The sequence below is a fragment of the Agelaius tricolor genome, unplaced genomic scaffold, assembly GCF_023055355.1.
Source record: "Agelaius tricolor isolate 1412-34295 unplaced genomic scaffold, bAgeTri1.0.p SCAF_11, whole genome shotgun sequence".
Taxonomy (NCBI): Eukaryota; Metazoa; Chordata; class Aves; order Passeriformes; family Icteridae; genus Agelaius; species Agelaius tricolor.
Window position 1 is genome coordinate 28193586 of NW_027269271.1, and position 26981 is coordinate 28220566.

Consider the following 26981-nt stretch of genomic DNA (forward strand, 5'->3'; position numbering starts at 1 on the left):
AATAAGCGGCGGGAGGGGATTTTTCCTCCTGTTCCCCTATAGATGGGATTTTTTTTCCCTGCGTGTGTCGCCGTCGTCGCCCTCCCCCCCCCCCCCCCCCCCCCAAAAAAAAAGCCTGTGACTACGCGCAGGGACGCGGGGGTCACCTAAACTGCCTCCGGCATCACTGGAAAATGCTATTCCCAAGCGGAAAGGGGGGGACACACCACCCGGGACACCCTCCGAGTCCCCAGGAGCGGGCTGGAGAGCATCCAAACCCCAAACCCAAACGTTGCCGGTGCCAAGACAATGCGCTCCAGAAGTGTCAGGAGGCGCGGGGGTATTTTTAATTTTAAGCGCTTCACTTTTAGATTTCATAAGTAAGAAAGAGGGGGGAGTGCAATGTGCCGATGAATTTATGTGTTGCTATTTTTTAGAAGAAAATTTTTATTTTTTTTTAAAGTGGAATAAGCACCCTTGATTCTAAAGCGCTTGATTTAAAATGACAAGTGCCAAAGGGGATGGGGAAAGTTGTGGAAGGCAACGCCGCTTTCCCCAGTCCCCCCCCGCCCCATCCCTCCATGGTCAAGGGCCGAGCGGAGCCGCAGCCCCCGGGAACAGCAAAATAAAAAAATAAATAAATAACAATTATAATAGAAAAATACACAGCCCCCCCTTCGTAAAAAGAGGAAAACTTTGAGCCGAGCCCTGCTCGCCTCTCGGCTCCGCGGCTGGCCGCGCTGCGGGGCGGCGGGGCGGAGGGAGGCGGCGGCGCCGCAGCCCCCTCCCCGCCCCTCCCCGCCCCCGCGGGCGGGCGGCGCGGGGCGCGGGGCGGGCGGTGCGCGGCGCAGAGCGGAGGGGCGCGGAGCGGAGCGGAGGGGCGCGGAGCGGGGGCGGCGGAGGGGCGCGCAGCGAGCGCTATGCCTTTAACGGCGCGCGGGGCAGGCATGCCGAGCGCGTAGTGCGGGAAAGTCGAGGCGGGGTTAAAGTTCAGCTCATGGAGCGGCTCCGCGCTGGCTGCAGTTTGGCAGAGTTGGAAATGTGAAAGCAAGAAGCAGGCTCGGGGCTCCCCCTCCTCTCCTCTCTCTCTCTCTTTTTTCCCCTCCTCTCTCTCCCTCTCCCTCTGTCTCTCTCCCCCTCTCTCTCTCCCTCTCTCCCCGCACACGCACACCTCCAAACCGCAGCCCCCCGCAGCAGTCATGTATTCTCCGCTCTGTCTCACCCAGGTAAGCGGCCGCCGGGGCGCGGTGGGGCCGGCGCTGCGGGGGTGCGCGGCCGTGCGCGCCGGGGAAGGGGCACCACCGCCGCTCGCCGAAACTAACTTTGTTGCCTTTCGCTCGCATGCCCCCCCCCTCCACCCCCTTCCCGCACGGCCATTTGTGTCGGCACATGGCTAATGGCGCCTACTTATTAATGCTTTAATTAACGGGGGGGGCCGCGCGGGCGCGGTGCTGCGGGACGACCCGCACGGCCCCGCCGTGCTTGGTCATCCGCGATCGATGCCGCCGATGCCGCCGCCCGCGCCGGAGCGCCTCGCACCGCCCCGCACCGCGGCCCCGGGGCAGCGCTGGAGCCGCTGCGCCGCTCCCCGCCCCGGGCACGGCGCGGCCCGCACCCCCCGGCACCGCGCTCGGGGCTCCGCGGGAGCGGCCCCGCCGGCTCCGCGCCCCCCCCGGCGCCCCGGGCACGGAAAGAGGGACCGTCCCCCGCACCTGGGCTCGCTCCCGCGGTGCGGCGCGGTGCAGCCGCCCCCGCGCAGAGCGCCCTCCGCACCCGCGGAGGCCGCCCCAGCCGGGGGACCGTGCGTGTGTCCCCCCACACGGACACCCGCAAACTTGTCCCGCGTGTGTCGCGTGTCCCCCCCGCCACCCTCCCGCCCGCGGATCGGGCCCCGCGGCGCTCGGCGCAACTTTTGCGCCCTCCGCTCGCGGCGGGACGGGGCTGCGCGGGGAGCGGAGGCGGGGGTGTCGCTCCGCGGTGCCCCCCGGTTGCGCGGCCGCGGAACCCCCGGCCCCCCTTTTCCCCGCGCGCTGCTGCAGGACGCTGAATTACACCCCTTCAATTAGCAGGATATAATGGTTTAACGAGGAAATGCTTTGTGGCGGACTCAAACCCCAGATTATTTCCTCCTGCAGGAGATTTTGACTACATTATTCTTATTAATTTAATTGGAATATTTTTTTTCTCCCGGTGAGAAAGCCTCTCCGGGCTCTTTCCGTCGAGAAAAAGGCAAGGAATTGCAGGGAGAGGGGCGGCAGCTTCCCAGGCTGCCCGAAGAGCTCTGAAAGTTTCGTCCCCTTCTCCAGTCGCGGTCCCCTCTTCTTCTCCAGCCTGCCCCAAATTTTGGGGTGCTGGCGAGAAAACACCAGGCCGGCGGGGGCACGAAACTCCAAACCGTACACTTGCTCAAAAGGCAGGAGCAAAATGTGAGCAGCGGGAGTTTGCAGAGGATGGGATGCAGCAACTCCGGGCTGTGCCTGGGCAAAGTTTGTGCCTTTAATTCAACTCTGAGAAATACCTGGTTTTTGTCAGCGCAGCGGCTGCGGGAGAGACCCCCGGACACTCCGTGCAGGGCCCGCAGCGCCGACGCTCCTGGCATCTCCACGTGGGGCTCCTGGGGCTCTGTAGGCCCAGTCGCATATTAAGGAGAGAAAATAAATCCACGGGCTGGTTGCTCCCTGGCCCAGTCGTGTCCTGTCCCCGTACCCCCCACCCCGCTAACCCCCCCCAGCCTTTTTTTTTTTTTTTTAATTTATCAAAAGAAAAGCAGAAAGCCAGGCATGTGCTTTGACTCCGTTAGGAAAATCTGGCATTCTTGCTGCACGTTTGGAAAAGTAATAGGAGGATTAGAGGCCTCCTGACAAACTCTTCCCTCCGAAGGATCAATTAGGTGATTCTGTCATTTTTCCATAGAAAAAAGGGGGCGAGCCCTGAGCTATTGCAAGTAATTTCCTATTTTATCGTTTCAAGAGCTTCTATTGCTACAAGTTTTAGGAAGGATTTTTTTTCTTTTTCTTTTTCTTTTCTTTTCTTTTTTTTTTTTTGGTCAAGTTTTGGTTCAGATTTAAAGGGAAGCTCTTGAAAGTGGGTTAGAAAAGGAAAACAAACAAAAATGCTGGTTCTGAGCATATTTATCCAAGTCCTGGAACCAAAATGGCACAAGCATTTTGTGTCATCTGTCAGGAAAAATCCAAACATCGTTCCATTTACATATCTGCTGAGGAGCTAGGAAATAGTTGGGGAACATATGCACGTCTCCTCATAGATTTACAAGCAAATGGATTGTAAAAATATTAGCAAGGGTCGCTGTAGTTGGCTTAATTTCAAAAAGATCTGCAGAAATACATTGTTTCAAAGCCTCCTTTGCAGGATTACATTATCGAAGGCGCCTTTGGGTTGGCGTTGGGGTTCTTTTGTAGTAGGGTTTTTGTTTTGTTTTTTTTTTAACACCTTTTTGGAGAGCAGAGGAAAATTTTGGGATAAACAATACAGAACTGTGCAGCCCAAATTTTAGGTGCTGCTTAGAGACAGGCAAGCTCTTCTCGGAAGAGCTGTATCCTCAAACTTCGGAGAGGAGTGCAATAAAGAAAACCCCTAACTTTTTATTATTGCTTTGCCAGCTTTCTGGTGTCTTTTAATTTTAGGTAACCCATCCAGCACTGAGGGGGGAAAGCAAACAGCTTTATCAAATACTTTCAAAGTTTCCCTTCAAGCTAACTTGTGGAAAGGGAAAGATCATTGCCTTTTCTACCAGTTCCTTAAAATCCTGTTATTTTGCAGTGAGGCTGCAGACAAGTTGCACATCTGTTAGCACCCTTGCACTGACACATTTCCAAAACTTTTGGGGGTTTTTTGAGGGGGCTGTAGCAGCACTGAAATAAAAAATTGTATTGTGCAGAAGCTGCTCCCCCCCCCGGTGCCTGCGTCCAGCCCAGTTCTGTTTGATCAGTCCTGGCTGCTTTTATTTCCACTTGGACTTTGCTAATACCTCAGCGCCGAGATTGAAGCGGTGCGATTTTCCGGAGCAGCGTGTTTACCAAGACACTTTGAAAGTTGGTCTGTTTATGAGTCGTTAACCTTTTCTCCTCATACACCATTTTGAAAAGACACATTAGGGTGTAATAGGGACGTGCACACCTCGCGCCTGAGCAGCAGTGCTTCTCATTTACTTCAGCCACAGACCCTGACTTTGCACCAAAAAGCATCTTGGTTTTTTTCCCCCCTCCCTTTAAAGTGGTTTCGTGTTTTTTTTAAAAGGTTTTCTTTTTGGGTGTTGTTTTTACCTCCCCTTTCAGGTTCACATCGTAGAAATCAGCTTTAGCGCAGGTTAAAGCAACTCTTTCTTGGATGTTATCCAACGCCGAGCCAAAAAAGTCCCGAGCACATGAGATCAGGCAGGACAAAGCGCTGCTTAAAGCAGAAAAGTTAAAATATTTCAGGATGTACCAAGACGTGTTTGGAAAGTGGGAAGGCTGGAAGCGCTGCCCTGGCTCACTGTGGGCTGTCGAGCCTCTTTGCTCTGTGTACCTTCACAGATAAACTTCCACTTGACAAAAGGCCTTTTTTCCTTGACTCTCCCTGAGTGGGGAAAGGGAAGGACAGGAGGGATCAGGAGGGAGGGTTTATTATTTTTAATAGCTTGTAGAGACCTGTAGTTTTTATATTTTTCTTCTTTTTCCCCCCCTGCTTCCCCCCCCCCGTGAGAGCTATGTCTGGTGGGTGAGAGCAGCTCCATGTGCTGGGATTGTGCCTCCTCTCACTTTTTGAATCTGCCGACTGCAAACTCGCAGCAATCTTTTTCTTTTTTTTTTTTTTTAAACTTTATTGAAATTTGAAACTATCATCTTTTCCCATAGAGGAGGGGAAAAAAAAGAGGAATGTGCCAATCACTGGAGTGATTTATTTTATTTTACCTGCTTTTATTTTAATAATCATTCATAATACTTTGATTGCTGCTGCTCTGCTGTAGTGAAATATATTGTGCTGCTAGGAAAGTTTTTAACAGTCTGTGTTTAAAATAAAAATAAATGCAATGGTGCTACCTATAGATTTAAGTATCTACAATTCTGGGGCCACTCAGAGTAAGTGCAATGAAAGCTTTTGGGGAGTCAGCAGAAGGTCTTGAATTATGACCGGATTTTGCTGATAGATATTTCTACTATTGATTTCTCAGTTTTTCATAATTTCTGAAAAGAACAACGCAAATTAAAATAAAGTGTTGAAAGGAAGTAAGATGTCTGTTTTAATAACCATATTTGCATGACACACAATGATTTGAGTAGAAAATGTACTCCATGGGATAATTAAAGAAAAAAAAAGTTAGTTTGCTAATCTGAAAAATCCCCGATGTTTCCTCGCACATGGGTGGGTAGTGGGTGGCTTTTCCCATGCTGGGGAAAATGTTGCAGAGATTACTTTATTTTTCCCTCCTGGAGGGCCCAATCCTGAGAAAAGGAGGAACTGGAAGCAGGGACGTCCCCAGCACGCAGCACTGGATCAGGCCCCATAGGCTGGATACGTTTTTATGTGCAGCCTGGAGTTGGGTCATTCGTTTATTCAGGGAAAAAACAAGAAGCATGGCCCCTGTATATTATAATATGTTTTGATCTCTTTGGCTGATTTATGTAATACTTAGTGAGGAGGAAAAAAAAACTTATTTTAAAAAAGAAAAATCAAGGGGTCTTCTCGCCTTTTTTTAGCGTCAGCATAATTTTAATTGAGATTTTTTTTGTGCCAGGGGAGAGGGGTGATCTTTAACTCCTCGTTACACAAAGCAAGCAGTGTCTCCGGATGGCCAAACTAACTTTCCGAGTAGGACATTTCTTTTAAAATATTTGAAAATCTGACACAATTAATAATTCTTTGTGTATTTGCACAAGTTGTGCTACAGTTTTGTGTTACCGCATTTTTCAATTTTTCCTGGTTTTTTGGGGATTTTTTTTTTTTTTTTATTTCATAGGAAGGCTCAGAGTTTGACTTTCCCTAATATACCCAGATAGCAAGTTTTTTTGGTTGTTTTTTTTTTACTAAATAGAAACAAAAATATTTTAAAAAAAGATAAATTGCAAGGCTTGCTTTTTCTAGGGTTTTAGTGTTGGTTATGATTGCGCTCGCGGGATAAATCGACCGCGGTACTTCTCGCTCCTTTCACTGTTTAGGAACCAGAGTGAAAACCACCCTTCATTGTAATTGTATATACAGCTATAGTGGCATTTTACTATTCTGCCGGCTGCTATTTCCAAATATATCTTCGGGAAAGTTTTACTATACTTTAGACTTCCCCATACAAACATTGATTGGCATCCAAATGTTTAGGATTTGCCAAATTGGCGGGCAAACGCTGGCTACACCGCAAGCAGCGGGGTCAGGGAGAGAGCAAAGGGAGATATGCGCTCTGCAAGTGGACTTGCAAAGGAGTTTTTGGATTTTAACTCATTCTGCCCTTTTTTTTTTTTTTTTTAAAAAAAAAGATTTGGGGACTGGGGAAAGGGCGCCAGCATTGCACCATCTCCATCTGGGCGCTTGGTTGAAGTTGGACCCTGTTTTTGGGGGCGGGAGCAGAGGTTTTGGGTCGGCGCGAAAGGGAAGCGGGGATGCGGCGGTGGTGGGTTCGGGGTCCATCAGCGAGGGGTCCCACGGCCCTTAAAATTTATCAGCACCCTCCTAATTCTCACCTTCCTGCAAAAGCCCTGTTTTTGAAGGCTCTTTCTTGATGGTTTCGGTGACATCAACCCTTCTCTGTAACTTTTTTCAGGATGAATTTCATCCCTTCATCGAAGCACTTCTGCCTCACGTCCGAGCGTTTGCGTACACGTGGTTCAACCTGCAAGCCCGAAAAAGAAAATACTTCAAAAAACATGAAAAACGCATGTCTAAAGAGGAAGAGAGAGCCGTGAAGGACGAACTGCTAAGTGAAAAACCCGAGGTAAAGCAAAAATGGGCATCCAGACTTCTGGCAAAGCTCCGGAAAGATATCAGGCCTGAATTTCGGGAGGATTTTGTTCTCACAGTCACAGGAAAAAAGCCTCCGTGTTGCGTTCTTTCCAATCCAGACCAGAAGGGCAAGATGAGAAGAATTGACTGCCTTCGCCAGGCAGATAAGGTCTGGAGGTTGGACCTTGTTATGGTGATTTTATTTAAAGGTATTCCGCTCGAAAGTACTGATGGCGAGCGCCTTGTAAAGTCCCCACAGTGCTCTAACCCCGGGCTGTGCGTACAGCCCCACCATATAGGAGTTTCTGTTAAGGAACTCGATTTATATTTGGCATACTTTGTGCACGCAGCAGGTAAGTGCCTTTCTCTACCACCTTCTCCAACTTTTCGGTTATCTCCGTGCCGGGTGCCGTGCCCGTGCGGCGGCTGCATGAGCTGGGGAGGGAGCTGGGGATGCCGGTTATCGCTCTCCCGGGGTGGCGAGGAGGGTGCCAAAACTCCCCCCCTCACTTTTATTTTTATTTTTTTAATGGGGTTTTTAAGGTGAAGCCACATAAAAGTGGCTCTTGTTTTCCGCGGTTAACAGCATTTCGGGCATCCTTCACAGGTGTTATCCTAAATGTTGTCCTAGGAGGGCTCGCAGCCGGACACGGCTTCCTTTATCCGAATTTTGGGGGAAAGCAGATAGATTTTAATTTTTTTTTTTTTTTTTTTAAATAAAGTTTGTAAATGTTATGCACAAAGTTGTCCGGGAGGTGCCTGAGGCCTGTGGGTCAGGAGTACCAGGTATCCTCACCCCACAGGGATTAGATGGGGAACGTAAACCCTGCAGGATTGGAGGGAAAAGAGAAGACAGTTCCTTGATAGCAAACCTAGTCATCAGGTCTGAGTGGGATGAAACAAACCTCTGGGTAACCCTAGGGGGAAAAGGAGACATTTAAACCCCTCAAAAGATCACAATGTATACACCTAAAAGCTAAGCAGGTCTTGGAAAAAATTCCTGATTTGACAATAGTGTGCTTATGAGGAGGGGCTGAAATGTTTTAACGTGTGATGAAAATCTTGGGATCCCAGACTCCAGCACAAAGTATGCTCTGCCTGCGGCATGACTCGGTGTGCTCAGAGGATGTGTAGTATGTTGACTGGGTAAAATAATATGCTATTGTAGTTCTCCTGAGTGATTGTAGTGCACAAAAATGTGTGTGTGTGAAGTGCAATGCCCCGAGTTTCATGTATGGGATGTATGGGTCCCTCAGCATATCCTGACTTGTGAGCTGAGGGGCTGGAAAAACAGAGGAACAGGGGAGAGAGGAATCATATTAGAAGAAACCACTTCTGTATAAATATTTATCGGTAAGAAAACCAAGCAAATTACAGCCCAGGGAGCCTGCATTTCCCATGCCAACTTCTTTCAGAGGGTCTTGCAGAAAGTTTTGGCTTCCCCAAAGTTTTTCTGCGCTGAGTCCCTGCCATGGTTGTTGTGTTAGGCAATGTTGCCGCTGGGATTTTACAGATATGATCCCTGTTCGGAAATAACTTTTGAGTATCCTCATGGTATTTCCTACAGATAAGCTGTGGCATTTACTTTGCACTTCGGTGTGAGGTGGTAAATCATACTGTACATTTATGGTGAAAGGGAAGTAGGCAAATATTGAGGAAAATTATTTATTTACTCTGCGCTTTATTATGGCCACCGTGAAGGAAGCGTTATGGACAAATGGCTAACTGAAGGGAACTTGGGGCTGGGGCATTTCAGGTCACCTCCTATTCCATCACCAACCCCAAGGGGACCATGGACTCACATCCCTTTTGTCTGCCTCAGTTTCCTCCTCCGCATGTTGGAGTGGGTTGATAAATTTAAAATGCTTTGATATCCAAATAGAAGCTATAAATGTCTATTTACTGATCTACAGCACGCAGGTTTTTATTATTTGGATTTATATATAGCGTGATGCGGTAAATACTGATCCATATTGTATTTCCCAGGCCTTCTGTGGAGCACACAAGTCATTGATAGAAACCAACGGTCTTGGCGTAGCTTGCATGTAGGGTCACAGAAATGTAGGATGGGGAGAAAAGGACCAAACCCAGGAGTGGGAGTATTTCGGGGAGCTTCAAGGGATCTCTCCCTGTTACAACAGTCGGGCAATAGACGTTATGAAAGTTCAATATTGCGATTAGGGATATACCATCTTATCAGCACGCCGGTGGCAAACAGTAGCCTTGATAGCGAACTGTTATTTATTCCTGCCGTCTTCATCAACAGGCAGCGATCTCACCGATTGTCCTTCAGATTCGGTGTTTGCCGCGGAAACTCGGCGCGAGCCCTTGGCGCGGTTTTTTGGGGTTAGATTTGGGGATTTGTGTGAGCAGCCGCGCGCCCGTGCAGAGCGCACCGCGCCGTGTTTTTGGCCGTTGTTTGCTGATTGCACGCACTGCATTGTGCTCTCAGTGCAGGAGTGTGTGCTGGCATATTCCCGCTAAACCTCAGCGGGGAGGAGGACAAGATGTTTTTTGGGAGGTGGCGCAGCGTGGTCGCTGTCTATGTGGCTTCACAGAGGTGTACCGAAAGCCTTGCATAGAGCTACCTCTTTTTCTTCCCCCCTTTTTTCCCGTTTTTTTCCCCCCTCCGATGTATCCCAGCAGTCTTTGTTACACCTGAACATTGGCCAAGTTGACAGCCATTGGTTCCCGCAGACCCGCAGTAATGGCAGCTTGTGCCGGGTGCGCAACAGGAAAATTACAAAAGAAAAAAATATTAAGGGTCCTTTGTCTCCAACTCCATCAGACCTCGCTCCCCAAATGTATGGACCACGTATTTATAAGGAGGAAGTCGCCAGCGCAAATATTAGGTAGGCTGGTCAACTTACATATAGCGGTTTTGACAAGCATCTGCTATAGTACAGAAGATTTGTAAACACTAAACAATGTTTTTACCTCCTTAAAAGTTTTGAGAAGTTGCCAGTATTGGCAGGAGGCACAGACTCCGAAACGTGCTTGAAGATACGTGCCAAAACCATTGTGACCTTTTCACCCATAGTGCTCGCTTCTCTTTTTCTTGTGGGTTTTTTTTCCCCCCACTTTTTGTCTTCTTTTCTTGGGGGGAGTATTCTGTTCCAAGATGCCCGTATTCGAGATGACTTCGGCAGCAAGATGTCCCTTTCCTTCTAAACATGTAGGATAATTATTGCTTTGAATCCACGCTTTTCCTTCAGTAGGCACTATCATCTGTAAGGGAACACATGTGCACAGATTTAAATAGTGCTTCTTACAAAGCTACTGAAATCAATTATTCTCTTTAAGAACTGGCTAGAAAGAGAAAACAAAAATATGCAAATAGGCAAACTACATGTAATTTTCATTAAAAGGATAAAAAAAAGAAATTAAAAAAAAAAAAAAGAAAAGGAAGATCGGTGCTTTGTGAATTAGAGGTTGACCAAAAAATGTATTGAAATCTAGAGTATTGCTCTCAGTTTGCAGTTTCTAATCTGCTTAACTAAAAGCAGGCGGCATTTTCGTACCCTGAACTTGGGTTTGCTTTTTAGTTTTCACTTATTCTGCTCTTGTATCAAATGACAAGTTGGAAACCATTGTGGCAAACCATTTTCTTTGTGGGAGTCGAACAGTAAAGCTAATTTATGACCGGTCCTTTACCAGATGATCTGTATCAGAATCTACAATATACTAGGCACGTGGCAAGGTCACAATTTAAGTTGTTAAGGTCACAACCTTAGCCACCAGGCATTTGACCTTTTAGATAAAGTTAACCTTTGTTCATTAGTAGGCACTCAACCGAGAACTTTCTGGAGTTTTTTACTGCTTTGGAGTTCCTCCTGCTAATGTGGTCAGATTGGAGAATAGAATCGCAATAGAAGTAGTTAAATTTTCTGAGAGGTCACAGTTTTTAGAGACTTCTCCAGTGGCTGAAGCGGAATGGTGGGCCAGGAGGCGATGCTGCAATGCCCGGTTTATTTTTTTGGCCGGCCATCGTTATGCGCTTCGGGCGAGAATTAAACTCGCGAGGTATTTGTGGCAGAGAAAATCTTTTAATCTTTCAGAAGGACATTTAAAAATCCCAAATTTCAGAAAAAATCTGGGGCTAGGTTTTATTTACGTAAGCTCATTTTTCTGTTAGCGTTTAGACTCGAAGGCAGCAAAGGGGCCAGAACTCAGCCTTATTTTTGTGACTGAAAATTTACTTAACTTCTAGATGCGCTCTGTGGCTAATTGCTGGGCAGTGCTATATAACACATGACCTTGAACTTTAAGCTCGACCCATTTTATGCTCCCATCAACAGACTTAAAATATTCTCCTTGGACGACCATAAAGAGGCATCGATGGGAATAACCCAAAGATGGGTTAATGCAGAAGCCCTCCCGTACCCGTGGAGGTTTCGGGGGGTCCGAGAGGTACCCGAGGCTTTGCGCTGTAATCTTTTAGTACAATTGGTATTGATTGTTGCTGCATTAATCCTGTTAATAGCCGCGGCCGGGCTGGGTGTCGCAGGGGTGGCAGAGGTGTCCTGACAATGCCGTACGTCACTGAAAGAGCTGTCACAGCGCCTTGAACTCCTGATCGCTGCTCTGCTAAAGTGGAGCGTTCGACGGTGGAAACTATTGCTGGCTCATACAGAAACACACACCATATTGTTTACTTAATTATGCCACAGCAAAGGCTCATTTTTAATTATTTAGCTGACTTTCTCGCTTTGCTCTGATACCACATTTATTATTTAATTTGAAATCAAAAGGGCTTGCGCTCCTGTTAGTTTTTGATGCGTTTTACTTTTGTTTTGGCTACGTTATTGTCATTCCATCGTACGGTAATCCAGATAGCCGTGATATGCAGATTGGCCAGATGGTCATGTTAACAGATTGAGAACCTACTTCCCACTGCTAAAGAGCAGGTGTAAGATCAGTGGGCTTTTTTTTTTCTTCTTCTTCTTTCCTCGCAAGTTTCAACCGAAATGCTCTTTAGACAGATCATAATGGTAGCTAAAAAGGGGCACATTTCAAATGGTGTTTGTTCTGTGGAGATAATGCGTAATGTATATGTCCTTTTTACGCCTATCTGAAGACTTTTAAAGCATCCATGGCATTCCTTCCACCTATAATGCTTTGAAAAACTTAATTCCAGCTCATGGCTGTTCCAGTCTGCATCCAAAACAGTCCTTAAAGTTTTTTTCTGCAGACAGATTGCATTTACTCTTACCAAAAAACCACTTCAGGCAGCTTCACAGCAGGTATCTCACACGTGTTCCCTGCACAGGCCTCCCAATGCATGCCCAGGAGAACCTGAGCAGATCAACGGTCAGCTGAGATTTTAGGGTTTGTGGGCTGATAGAGTTGTTTTTCTGCTCCATTATTTTTTGCCAAAGTGAGACATCTGTAGCTTTAAAGAAAAAAAGTGACACTAAGACATCTCACAGTATTTCTGCCCTCAAGGAATAAAGGGAGAAGGCAGATTTTGTGTTGTTTTAGCATTACAAAAAGTACCCATAAAAAGTCAGTGGTGGGAGCCTGGGTCTCTGTCTCAGTCAGGAGAGGTGAGGAGAGGACAGCCACAGCTCCTCAACACCCCAAATTTCATGCACCCGCCTATCGTGGGCACACATGAGACACGACGACCTACACACCCCACGTGGCACAGAGAGATATCCCCACCTTTGGATGATCTCCTCTTTGGGGAGCGGGGCTGGCTGCTCGCTGCAGCCACGAGTAGGGTGGGAGCTGACAGAAGCAGGATTTAGGTGGGACAACTGCTCTCCCTGTGCGGGTGTAACTGAGCCGGTGAGTATCCGTGATAATTCAGATACTAACTGGTGCGGCACTCAGAACGGCCTGCTCTATCACGAACCCCTGGCAGGAGTTCAGTCATGTGGTTTAGCTTTTCCCTTTCTCCAACAACAACAACAGCAACAACAAATAAACACGGGATAAAGGCGTATTTCATATGCCCAGGATGTTTTCCAGGTGATGGGTTTGCACAGTAAAAGGGTGTGTTATTTCCATGCCTCCTTGCTTCGAGGTGCAAAAGCAAGGAGAAGCCTGTGAGTAAGAAAGTTGCCCAATGCTTCTGGCTTTTCTACAAGCAACTGCATTTTTATATTTCCCTTCTTTTCCACCCAATGATGAATAGCATTAATTTAGATCTATTTAAGGCGAGTGTGGGAGAAACCACAATCTTTGTTGTGGTCACTGCTGTACACAGCAGGGCTGAATGTTTCTCTTGGTTGAGGCCTCAAAGCTGAATCTGGAGAACCCAAAACATCGTGTCAGCTTTTCAAACCCTTCAAAGAGACAGTGGAATCCTAATTGTTCATAAAACCCGCTATTTATTATTACAATTATGTATTTTCTCCCCATTCTCATGTAAAGGAAAGGGCATCCCTTGCTTACTGCGCCCTGAGCTTCTTCACAGCTCCTCCTCCTCCTCCCCCTGATGCTTCTGGTTCAGGCACTGGTGAGGTTTTTACAACCAGCAAACAAATTCCAACCCGCTGCTCCAAAACGCCTCAACCCCTCCCCAGAAGCCTGCACTTTTCTGTACATGTGGGACCCTCCAGGGTCCCCTCGGGGACTGTCCCCGGCAAAATGAATTCGGGGCATCCTCACTGGGAGCCATGGATCTGGCTCTGCCCCTGCTCCTCTCCTCACAGACAAGGGCTGGAGCTGATGATTAAATTACAGGCTGTAAATTCAGGGGAAATTATTTTAGCCTCCTAACAGCAGCCAACCCGGACATTTCCTTATGCCAGTGAGGGCTTGTGGTAGATAAGCCTTTTTGGTGGACTAAAATTCATTTTAATCGCTTTGGTTTTCCCATTCATGTGGTGCAACCGCATCTCTGGTTGTTGTTAATTCTCTCCTGCATTATGGGAGCCACCAAAAACTGTGACTGAAATCAACACCTGGGTCGTGGTGCCTCAGATGTGTGGGGCAGTTTTATCCCAGCAAGTTCACCTGGGGCTTGCAGCATTTTATCCCAAATTGCAAGGACAGTGCCTGGACGAACCTGTCATCACAATGTGATTAATTTCAAAGAGAAAACAGAGTATTTATATATATAAAGTGTTTCTAGCTACCATTGCCCCATGTCCCTACCCCAGGGGTGGATGTATGAACACCTGAGCTCGGCCCTGTGCGTGGCACCATCGTGGCTCGGGATGTAGGAGCAGGATGTGGCACGTAGAGCGGGTGGATTTGGGCTGGATTCGTAGCCGCTGCCTGTAAAACACACGAGGGCCTCCATTTTGTGTGCCAGGCTCTCACGTGCGATCAAAATGGAGAGCGGCGTGGTTGAGTTCGGCCTAGAGCCGAGCATGTGGGCTCATGTGGCCCACCATCCCGGTGCCACCACAGTGCACCCAGACCCACGGAGAGACCCAGGCTGGGTGTCCTGGGCTTGTGCATCCATTGGCTCCTCCTGAAGGGTGTTGATCTGTTCTCCATTAATATCCACCCTCCCAGTCCGAGTGCTGTCCCGGTGTCACAGCACGAAGGCCCCGGGGAGTCGTTCCTCCTTCCCGCTGGTATCGGCACCTCAGTGCCATTAGATCAGTGAGATAAAATCAAGACGGGTTTATTGACAAGCCCTTCTGAAAGTTTCCTGGACTTTATTGTTCATAACTTGGACCTGAGTCGGGTTATTTACACATGAGGATTAAAAAGCTGCAAACAACTGTGTGATTTTTAGGGGCTGAAAGTAATTAGCATATGTGGGTAGGAGGATACACGGCCTGTCTGCGTTCCTTTAAAATATAAATCACAGTTATTTAATTATGCTTGGAGAGGGCAGATTTAAGGATATACTGCAAAATGCATTACCTATTATACCAACACGATAATCTTATTAACCTTGCTTTCTACTTTTTAATTTTATTGTGCACCCTGTACAACTCTTATGATATCAAAAATAATTACTTGGAGAATACATGATGTCAGAGGTCCAATATGACATTTATCTTCACAGTGAGGAGACGGCTCCCTTGTGCATTGCATCGCAGCTTGGGAGGCACTCGGCAGGTCCACACCAGGGGGAAGAGGCAGGGATAGGTGTCATCAGCTGCTCTTTAATGCACACAAGTGCGTTTGCAGATTTGTGTTGTAACCGAGGGATGGCTTGACCAAACTTGAGGCGATTCAGCATCCTCAGGCCTCCTAAATTATGTTTTACTTGCTCGTGCCATACAGCTCCCGTAGGTGAGCCAATATTTCAGGGCAGCTCCATGCATTCAGCCCCAATCCCAATTGGATCTCCTATTAAACCCTAAATTCTCCATCCCATGCCTCCTTTGTTTCTTTGTTTTTTTTTTTTTCAAATCCATTTCTCCTAATGTTTAAGATGTGTTGATATTTCCCCCTTTATTTTGGGAGGGAATGGGTGAGGGTGGGGGGAAACAAATGCCATAATAATATCCCTTTTCAGAAGAATATAGTTTAATTTTGTGTGTGCGTGCAGCAGCTGCCATTGGCAAGCTGTCGTCTTTGTTGCCATGGGCTTTTTTTTTTGGCATGCGTGCCAGAACATGATTGGATGTTTCAGCATGTTCATGTTTTGGGGTAAGATATATCTGTAGTAAAGCAAAAAAATTACCATGGGGTTGGTAGGTATCCAAAGTGGGGTTATTTGGCCAGGTGAACAGGCTGTGCTGGTGAGTGCGGTACCTGGTGGTTGTTTGGTCAATGAGGGAAAACTTGCTGGTGCTGTGGGTTTTTGGACAATGTGAAAAGGTGGTTTAAAAGCATCACAGAAGGGTGCATCACTGAGGTCTCCTCCAGCAGGGCACCCTCAGGGTGCAGTGGGAAGCCTCTGGGAGGACTGCTCAATGGGTTTCTCCTTCCCATCTCACCTGGTGCATGGGGAGGTTGTGTCCATCCCCAGCTCTTGCTGTGACTGTGGGGAGCTGGATGGTGGCACAGAGGGGTGGAACACACCTTCCACAGGTGTAAAACCAGCATGGCATCCACCCATTAGAGCTGCAGGTGACAGCATATGCTCCAGACGTGCCACCATGTCACCAAGCCCTGGCCACAGAGAGGTAGCCAGTGTTGTTTCTACTCCTTGGTTTAATCCATTTGTCATATCCTTGATATGCCAATAGCATTGGTATCTAAACAAACTCTAAACCTGTTCTGCACTGTCCTCTGTGCTGTGCATCTCTGGTCTGATCCCAGCCACTGTCACCTCACTTTCAGTACAGCTGGACTCGGTGTTCTTAAAGATTTTTTCCAACCCAAAGGATTCCATCATTCTAAGTAGCACACAATGGGAAGGCAGCAGTGCTCTTCAGCCCAGGAAATCCACCATGCATGGATTGTTAGGCTGCAAAATGCATTTACAAACTCGTGAGGAGTATTTCATAGGGAGGCATCTCCTTACAGCTAAACTCTGGAAAGCCCCTGGCAAGGGGAAAGTTTTCGGCTCTGTGCACAGTCTGCCGAAGGCTTCAGGAGAAACAAGGGGTGAAGATCTAAATGAAAAGTGTTGGGACAGCCTCTTTCATGCTGTGTTTTTCTGCATCTACCACTTTAATCTTGTGCATGAGGGACAGATAATAGGCTGCCTGAGCTTTGTAATAAACATTGTGTCTGGTTAAATCACCATTTTTGTGTTTAAAACACCTTGTAATGCACTGAACGATGGGATGCGCTCCTGTAAAGGTATCAAAAGACAAGTTAGATAGTTGCTACATTTATTGTCAAGATAAACACTCACTTTGAAGATTTTAAAGCAAAAATACATTGTCAAACAGATTTCATCCTAAGGGTATTCACTTGAAATTTGTCTGATCTTTTTACCCAATACGGTTTTAATTTAATATAGAACAAAACGGCCAAATCCCTCACTGATGCTGGGAACATAGGGTAAAATTTAAATTTAATTCAGGTTTGGTTGTTTTTGTTTTTTCCTTTTGAGGCCAAGTAGTTTCAAGTAAATCAGAAGAATGAATTCTTTGTATTGGGATGCTTTTCTCAAGCCCAGCTATTGTTGGGATGCTTTTAGGGAGGATAGCCACTGCAATGCTTTTATTGTGTGGTGATGAGGACTTTTCCTGATGCCACAAGGACTTCATTAAAAATAGCCAGCAAACCTGTTTATGTTCGGGTTTTGTGTAAAAAAGAGAAAAGTAGTTGTTGCTTATCTAAAAAGCAAGCCCTGCATAATTTCATGTGAAAGTTTCACAAGCAGTTTGCCTGGCATGGGCAGCACCAGCCTCGGTAGCAGCCAAACCCTTGCGGCGGGCGGAGGTTGGGTATTTCTGGAAAAGTTGGGAAAAACACACAGCAATCAGTTGAGAGTGGGATTTTTGTGGTCAGAATATTTTTTTTTTTCTTTTTCTTAGAGAAGGATATCACCTTCAACAGTTCTGATTTAGATTCTTCCCAGACAGATGCCTTTACAAACACCCAGCCACGGAGCTCAGGGCTGTTTGGGGGTGCACACTTGTGTCTCAGAAGTGCATCTTCAAGGTGTCCTTTCTAACCTAGATATATGAGCGTGATTTCTAGGCAAAATAATGTGTTCAACTCCCACTTTAAACATGGACATTGTTTCTTTTTCAGTCAAAAGCTGGAGGGCAAAATCATGGTGAGAACTGAGTGGACCGCTTGTTTTCCATGTGCGTGGTCTTTAGTAATAAACTCTCCCCTAGAAGAGTGAGGTGTGTCTCACAGACAGTGAGCAGCCCCAGGGTGTGAAGCTCTCTGTCTGGGGGATGAGGATGGTATGAACACGTCCCTGTCCCGTCCCAGGGCTGGGTTATCTGCTGTGGTCCTGTATGGTGCAGGGAAGGACTGTTTGTTTGCTCCTATCTCCCTGCAGCCTGCTGAAGTTTGCTGTGGACATGGCCCTGGACAAAAGCAAATATAGAGAGTTTTCATTCCTGAATGTCCTGTTGGTAGGGTAGGTTTCCATGAGATGGATCACCATGGAATTGTTGCTTTTCTCCCCATTCCTGGCTGGATCTCTTCCCAGTTTTGCCTTTTGCAAACGGCTTTGTTTGCCCAGGCTTGGGGCTGAGTTACCTTGGCTGCACAGCGCCTTCATCATGAGTTTGTGCAGTTCATCCCAGTTTGGGGCTCTGGCAGTTCCAGGGGTGGCTGAAGGGAAGGCAGGAGCACCCGTGATGCAAAGTCAGGATACACAGGGCATTTGGAAAGAGTTAAATGAGTCAGAGCTTGAAAAGAGAATGGGACACTTTTGTCCACACAGTTCCAAATACAGGGCAGCAATGTCTTGGAGCTGATAAATGGACTTAGAAAGACTCAAAAAGCTTTCTCTGGTTGCAGAAACAGTATTTAATATTAATAATATTTCCTCATTAAAAAGGGTGAGGGATTTCTCAGGCAGTCTTGCTCATGTGTGTGGGTTTTTTAACAAGTGTTGTCTACCTTAGCAACTTCTCCAGGGAACTTTCCAGCTCTGTGCTGGGGCTACTGGCACAGTTCGAGGACGGGTCAGTGGCTATGGAAGCTTTTAACATTTTAATTGCCTTCCTCCACTCATTGTGACGATGACCTGTTTGTTTGGCTTATATCTCTTTTTCATATTTTTTAAAAAAAGGGCGGAAAAAAAGAAAACAAAGGAAGTACAGTGCTGTGCACAGAACAGTTATTAAAAACAGTTGGGAAGCATATAAAAGGTACTGTTTGTGTGAGAAACGGGACAGCTGTGATGGTCTATTGGGAAAGTGTGTACAGATGGTGGTAGGGAGGGGAATGATGACTACATGGCTGATAAATGAAATACAAAAAGCATTAAATTGGTGATCTTTTTAAAGAGTACACTTTTGGTGAGCATTTTTGGTGCATCATTAGGGCTCTTTGTCTGCCTCTTATTTCGCCAGGAAGTGCGACTATCGCCGCACATTTGTGCCTCTGATTTTGTTTACAAATAAGGAGCCTGTTTAATAAATCACATACCATAGAATTATTAAAGAAGATAATTAAGCACACGGGTTTTTCCTACATTGGGAATGGGCATGGGATCATCCTATAAAGACCTGACAATACCACAAATGCAGTTGGGCTCAAATTAGTGCGGTAACATGTGAGATTTCCTGGAGCCTAAACAGATTTCTTTGTTTTGCAAGAAGTGGGACCGACGGCGCGAGCCTGGTTCAGGGACAGAGGTTTTGGCATTTCGAAACCATGGAAGGCAAAGCCCTCGACATTTTGCCCTTATTTTATATTATCTTACAATCCCAAAGGTGTTGGCACCCAGTGATGAGTGCCCAGCTGTGGTATCTGGGAGTTTCTGAGGCTCCCAGGGGATGCAAGAACTCTCTTTTGGAGTAGGCAATAAAGGGAAGAGGGATAGAGGAAGAGTTGGAGGTAAAATTTTTCCCTGTAGTTCTTAGGAGAGGGATCATCATCTTCCCATCCTTAGAGCTTTATCCCATCCCTTATGGAGCTTGTTTATCAAGGGCTGATGGACATTAAGGCAATATCTCTATTTCTGCACACTGTTGTAGAGACGGTCACTCAAATGCTGCAAACCTCAGCATGGAGAGATTTTAAACTAATGGGCAAAATAATCCCCCTCCTCCCAGCATCTCATCCAGTTTCCAGCTGAAATAATTCCCGGTTTCCCTTCGCCTTCCCTCTCACCCACCCGTTGCTTCGTGTTCCTGCTCATTGTTTCTGGGTGCCATCAACAGATGAAAGCATTTTCCTTAATAATAAATACTCTTTGGTAACGCTGTGCTTTCCATGACCCAGACGGGTGTCCGGCCGCCCCATGAGCCCCGGCCATGTCATTGTCCCTCCCTCAGGGGACACAGAGCAGCGGCAACCTCAGATCCCCGTCTCGGGTGCTTGAAGTGCCGCAAAAAGGGAGTTCACCAAACCTCCGTAACCAGAACCAGCTCACATGGAATTTTTCCAGGTTTTTTTTGTTGATTGCAGGTTTATTGATGGTCTGAATTTTCTTGATTTACAAACCTTCCAAAACTTCAACATGCCACTTCGGGGATTATTTCTTCTCCTGACACAGTATCACAAACTCCTCTTGTTACCGGATTTGATGAACGACATGTTTCACTGTGCTGCCTTTTGGGCCAAGCCAATATTCTTCTGCATTTTCTTGAAATGTAGAAAAAAGGAAAGATTTTAAAAAGGTTTAATGTGAAGAAAATGTATGACAACTTGATAGATTGCTTGGGACTTCAGTGTAGTAATTGTATAAAGTAGGTTGCAATTTTTTTTTTACAGATGCAATATATTAAGAAGAACAATAGACAAAGAGACGTAAAGCACAGGGATGGAGAGACCATCTTGGCCAACCTCTGCAAATTTGTTCCAAATTTCAGTTATTCAATATCAGAAAAACATGTTCATTGCAGTAACACTGTACGTTTTCTTGGCTGCTCAAATCTTGAGTCATTTAAGGGTTTTTTGTACACCTTGACGTAAATACACTTCATCTCTTTTACCAAGAACACACTCTGCTACTTTTGCAGGACACAGTGGAGGGATGATTTAGAAATATCCAGGCACGTATTAAATGCCTGGATTTAGAGATGATTCCTTCCTATAAATGTGTTATTTTTTATCAGTGAGAATGCATGGTCTCCTAGAGCTTCACTAAGTAGACAATCCAAAAGGTCTCCTAAGAGCTGCACTGGTGGGTACCCAGAGGCAACAGAAACAAGCAGCTGTTCAAGATGCTGCTGTGGTGCCTCTTGGTGATACTGGTCCCAGTTTATTAGTCTTGGCCTTGCAACCTCATCAGCTGCAGATGCAAACAAGAAATGTGGAGGTATCTCTTCTTCTTTGCCGCAGTGCAGAACGTGTACTGTACAAGGTGTCTGCTTAACCCCCCAACAGAAAGCCAGATTTCTCTGCCATCTTGCACAAGAATAGTTTAACCCACCATCCCTGAGAGCAGAATTAGGCTCTGAGGTGTTGGGACAGGTTCTGGATCTCCTCTCTCCAGAGCCTCATCGGATCTGCCGAGTGCAGAGTCCACCCCCTTTTATTCAGCTGTTGTTTCAGTCTCTTCTTTGAGATATGCTGCCAGCCACAAGGAGAGGGCAGTGACAAAATATCTGGGGTCCCTGGATACTGCCCAAACTTTGAAAGAAAAGGTTAATTCTTCCTGAAGCAGTGATTTGTGTCTTTGATTAGTTACTAATTTTGCACTCACTAAAATAATTCTCTAATAGTCACAGTTGATGGGAGAGCCCAGCTACATTGTATGGCTGTGATTTACAACTTGTGTTTCCAAACTTTTCTGTTTTTCTTTTGCTGTAGGGGTCTTGGTCTTGCTCAGCACAGAGGACCCTCAGCTCCATTTGAGATCAGGTAGTGCCCAGCCCCAGACCAGGGAGAGTGATGCTACTCCCATCAGCAGACTACAGGAAGGCAACTATTAAGAGTAGAAAGCTATTAAGCAGTCAGGTTTTTATTATGCTTTAGTGTTTTGTTTAAGTCTCTTCTTAATTGGTTGATTAATGTAAGCTAAGTCCTCTTCTCCCCCACCATCTCTACAGATGGCAAATGGTAGGTCCCAACTGTCATTGTGTGCAAAAAAGGTTATGGTTCAAAGTCAGAGATCCAGAGATACCACGATAATCAATCATAGGAACTTGTCTCGCTGTGCCCAGCCAGGCAAAAGTTAGGCTTGGTAAGAACATCCCCTCCAAACTCATCTGGAGGAATTGCTTTGCACTTTTATTTCGGGAGGGGGACAAGTTGCTGCAAAGTTCTCGCGGCTGGATCCGGGGAGTTTCAATAAATCCCGGCAGAGCCGCGGCGCCAGTGCGCGTGGCCGGGGCTTTTCTTCTCCTCGGCATCCTTCTCCTTGGCAGGGGCTCTATGGAAGCAGGAGGTGCAGCCTGTGAACCTCACTGCTAAAAAATGAGTCCAGCAGAAATAAGACCAGGATGTCTGCTTCAGAGAATTGCCTTCAAATACATATCTTTGAAACGTTTTTCTTTTTTTAATCTAAGAGGATGATTTATTAAGGCTAACTTCCTTCTCAGGATGAAGCATAGAATTATGTTTCTGGTATCGATCTCTAAAGAGGATTTGCATTTTATTCATACTATAAAAGTGCTTTTAATGGAGACATCGCAGTAATTGAATTTATACTGTGTGTAACTATCGAAGTATCTTTTTAATTATTTTATGTTATGTAATACAATAACTAAATCTAAAGCCTGTGAAAGGGGATGGCTGTACTCTGTCCTTAAGAGTAACATATATAGCTTTTAATATTCTAACGGTGGAATGCAGTTAAGGACATTCTTTATTTGAGGGAAAAAAAGAGGGGAGGGAGAGAGAGAGAGGAGAAAGATTTCATTACATTCAGCACAGTATGAGACTAAGTCAAAGTAGTTTTGCTAATTAAATTCAATTGCTATCCATTAGACCAATGGAATGAGATGAATCTACCATATAGCTGACACAGCACAGGTATGCAATTTGGCTAAATGGCCATTCCGGAGCTGCAGCATGCCTTCCTGCGCTCGCTCGCGTTTCCAGGCTCACCATTTCTGCGCGGAGCGGAGCCGAGCGGCCCCGACGCCTCTCAGGGAGCACGGCCACGTGTTGGGATACGCAGGCCCAGCGCCCGAGCGCTCGCTGCCGAGCACTTCAGCATGTGCTGGAGCGAGCTCATAAAGTCCAAAGGCGATGGGGAGGTGGGTGGAGGGTTTTGTTCTGGGTTCATTTGTGGATATTTTCCTTTTCTTTCCCTCCTTGTGTTGCATAGAGCCCTCCAGCAGCTGCTGAGAGACCAAGTCTGAGTTACCAAAACGAAAGGCAGTGAGCAGGGTATGTGTGCCGGCGTTTTGGCAAGTTGTACTACTTGGGGAGATCTTGTATGTCAGACAGAGAAGTCTCCTACCCCAGTGAAATGACAAGAATACCTCTCAAGCATTGGCGGAGGCAAAATTTTGACAGCCAGCAAGGCTGTGATGCTGCTGAGTGCACAGATTTACACTTCCTGCCAAGATTAAAACGGGCTAAACCCAAAAAGGGTATTAAGGATTGTCACTTTAGGAAGAAATAGCGCCTTAGTGTAACATGTGGAGGCGATCGGCCTTCCAATAGTTTTATTTCCTGAGATCGTGCAAGCTCACGTGTAATGGTTGGAGTCATTGGGCCAGGACTGGCAGGACACAAAAATAAAAAATAAACTCATAAGACAACTGGGATGAAGAATTTTCCACCTCCTCTGCTTGGATGCTGGCGCTCAAGTTCCAGCTTTGCCTCTCGCTGGAGCAAATCTCGGCAAAGTCTGGGGAGTTCGGTGTGAATGAAGCCTCTGAACTTTGCTTTCTGCTTCTGATTAACCGCTGTGGAGTATTTTCCTTCAAGCTATATTTAGTGAAAGAAAAAAAAATTGCCAAGTTGGGCTGAAAAAAGGCCTGGCAGAAAGCTGGTCATTTAAGCCTCTCTTTGCTGTACAGTATCCTTAAACTTCCTTCCGACGGTATCCTTAAACTTCCTTCCGAGTGCAACCGGTGATGCTTTTTATGATCAATCTTTCGAGTCGGGGTATTTGCTCAATAGAATCCAGACAAATAAATGTGAAGAAAAGCATCCTGCTTTAAAAGAAGGAAACAATTAAACCTCCTACTTTGTTATTTACAGTAACTACCTTTTTTTACCAATTGTTGGAGTTCGAATGGAAGTAGCAGTGTGAAGAGGGAAATGTGGGAACTTTCATTTGTCGAGACTTTGCATTTCTTCTGCTTTATAGCCATCAGAAAAGAGATTGTTGTGCATTCTATTAAATACTGCCAGTATGATTAATTTAAAGGGTTACATTTTATTGAACCCTGGTGTAGATGTTCTTTGTCAACTCACATTCACTGCTAGTTAGAGTGTGTGTCGCATTTATCAAAACTTTCTGGAGCCCCTCTCACCTCATTAGCATGTGAATCTCTATTGAGCAGTTAATGTCCGTTACAGCGAGAGTGCTCAATTCTTGTTTTCAATAAGCCAGTTGTAAAATGTCAGACTGTCACTTACAATATAAAAAAGCAAAAATGATGGTATTTGTAAAAATGTTATCACCTCATAAAAACAAATTGTAAAGACATGAAAGTGATCTTGGTATGCTTTGCTTTCAGAAGTGAGTTAGTACAGCTGCTTTAAATACCAGTTGTCTGGATTCCCACACTTTCCTACCAATGGAGAGGTTTACACAAGCATAATTTAAGTTACAATTACCCTAATTAACATCTCATTTGCATAAATTGTTGAAGTCAAAACAACAAAGAATTGCTTAAGAAGCTTAACCCTATTTGTCCAAAATAAAGAGATGAGTTTTCACTTTGCAATCAAAATTGGCAGGTTCATTATGTCGGAGCTGGAATACAAACTGAAGTTATACTATTAATTAATACTTTACATTTTTATGGTTGGGCTGTGCTTCTCTTATTTACAAGGTGTGAGATTTCAAAACATCCCACTGTTGCTGTCAGAGGTGCAGAACTGTCAGGTGGGGAGTTCCTGGGGTATTTCTGGAATTAGTAAACCCTGGTTATGTCCCCCTCATCCCTCTCCTTTGTACACGCGAGCAAACCTTGGCTTAGTCTGCTCTGGCTGGAAGCAGACATCCAGTATGGGCTGAAAATTCTCATCCTGAATTGTAGAGTGGTGTGAAGAAGCCAAATGACAGCAGTGACAATAGCAATGATGAGCAGAGACCCTCTGTCCCTGCCGTGGCAGAGCTGGCCAGTCCACCCGGGTCCTTCCAAGTGTTTCCAAACTTTCTGAGGCTACTGCAAATTTTGGCTGTTAGCTTGGAATACAGAAATGCCAAGATAGAACTGCAAAATAAACTTTAGATACTCTTTATTTGGTAAAAACACAACTAGTCTTCCAGTTATGGTCTTGGGGTGTGGCTTTAGAGAAGCTTCCGCTGCTTTTAGGTGAGTCTTGATTCTGCCCTCTGATCCATGTCCTTTGAACATCCAACTCCTGTTCAGTGCCTGCAGCAGGCAGAGTGGATGAACGAGGCTTTGCCAAAGCTGATGAAGGCAAGGAAAATTTTTCCCTTGGACGGTAACTACACTGTGTAGGTTAAAGCTGTTCCACTGGCTTTTGCTATATCTATTCACTGTCTACCACTAAAAAATTACATCTGTGCCTCTGCCATTGATAGGGGCAGTCAGTGCTGTGATGCTGAGGGGTTTGAGCAGGGTGGGATGTGGGGAAGCTGGTTAGCCTGTGGGGATGGAGGGTGGCACGGGGTTTTGATGGGCTGTCAGGTGCCCGTGTGCTGGTGCTAATGAAAGCGTTCCCAGTCGCTGGGGCCATATTTTTCTTTCCTGTATTATCTTGTTGCAGCTTCATTAGCTAAGTCAGAGTGAATGTGCATTAGCCCAATAAAACCCTTCCTGCAGGCCTGTGATTTAGCATCCCCTCCCAGCAATGCCCTCTGGATGGAGATTATCCGCCGGCGTCTGCAAGTAGGTGCTGATCGATTGAGCTGCGCCAGAGCCCTGCCTTGAGCTCAGGTTTAACTCGAGGCTGAACCTGCACCAGAAAGCTTTGCAAAGCAAAGACCCCAGTGAACTTGTAATTGTAAACCAGCTGAACCAAAGAGGAATCTCGCCTCGTGGTTTTGCATATTCCTTTTTAAAGATTGTGTTATAATTGAGCGGTTGACTTTCGTGTGGCGCTCTCCTTTATGAGCCAGTGATTACACAGTGTAGGGCGCTTACGCTCTGAACATGAATGAATCTGCCAGTTCTACTACAGTACTCTTTATAAAATAACAAGGCTTACCAGGTGGCAAGAATTGCATAATTGAATTGGACTGAATCCTGGTTTTCCCAACCCAGAGCAGTTACACTTAGACGTAAATTACAATTAAAAGAGACAGAATGTTTCCATTGTATTAAGAATCCTTAATAGCAAACTTTTCACCCATAAGGCTCTGTTCTCTTCCTGAAGTGTGAGAGGAATGGCTGTATGTGTCTAACTACCATTAACACTAATGGGAACAACGTACATAAATCCCGGCACGGCGATGGCAGAACAGACCCCAGATGCCTTTAAAGAGGAAAGTGCTTGTAGGGGATGAATAGAGGCACACGAGTCTGTTGGTGCCTGGAACATCTGCTCTGGAAGTGTGGAAGGGCTCAGTTTGGGGTGTGGGTTTTCGGATACCCTTCTTGAGTTTCACGTGTTGTGAAACCAGCTCGCTGCTCCCTCAGCTGGGCTCTTCCTCCAGGGCTCTGGGAGGAAGCAGATCTCAAAAGCAGATAGGAAGATGCCATGGACAGATTCAAATGCCACTAAAACCACTATTCATTTTAGTCCTCCAGAAAGTTAAAAAAAAACAAACTGGCGCTGTTTGCCAAGAGTACCCGCGCTCCCCAAGTTGTGCTCACCACTTCCTACCCTTCGGAGCTGGGGATATTGAGAACATCTGTTTCCAAATGCAATGAGAAGAGGATAGTCCCCTTCCTTCCCTCCTTTCCAGAGGACCTTCGGCTTTCCCTGCCTCTTTGTTTCTTATTCCCCTTCTCCCTGGGATGCCTGTCAACAGCAATCCTAATCCAGCTGTGCAGGTCAGGCACTGCACAGAGCAATTCCTTCAGCCATCCTGAACAGCCAGGGACCAGTTTTCCACCCCCCAGCCCTGCTCTGGCCATTTGGGCACGGGCGTCCACCCTGTGCACAATTCACTCAGCAAGGAGAAGATGAGGATACAAAAGCTCATTTTTATTCCAAACCCGGTTCTTGGTGAACTTTCCGGTCTGCACTCCTCGATGGCGACGCGATGCACTGTCACCTTGCCATTAGGGCCCAGTAATTAATAGCTGCCTAGTAGGAGTGAATGTAGTTGCTCAGCAAAATGAATGATGTGTGCTACAAGGAAAAGCACTAGAAAGTAAAGCTGGAGCTGGGAAGTTGTTAGTGAGGGGAAATTTCTGCTTGCCCTTCATTAGGAGAAGCTCCAAAGAAACGTAAAGTTTGATCACATTAATCAGAACTGGCATCATGCAATATTTTTCTTTGTTATTTGGCATAAATTGCATACATTAAGTTATTTAAATTATGCATATACCTGCCATAAATTTTAATTTATGGTATTTAATGAA

General features: G+C 46.1%; 1 protein-coding gene across 18 annotated transcripts in view; it reads left to right on the forward strand.

Annotated features, from left to right (window-relative positions):
• The window catches only part of NFIA (nuclear factor I A), a 349486-nt gene that overhangs the window by 99100 nt on the left and 223405 nt on the right, over nt 1–26981 (forward strand). For 10 of the 18 annotated variants that reach the window (XM_071436867.1, XM_071436869.1, XM_071436868.1 and 7 more), the window contains exon 2: nt 6734–7265. In XM_071436867.1, coding sequence (XP_071292968.1) covers nt 6734–7265 — 532 coding nt within the window. Of the gene's footprint in view, nt 1–870; nt 1206–6733; nt 7266–26981 lie in introns of those variants that run through there. The other 8 variants (XM_071436884.1, XM_071436866.1, XM_071436879.1 and 5 more) reach the window with 5 other exon arrangements.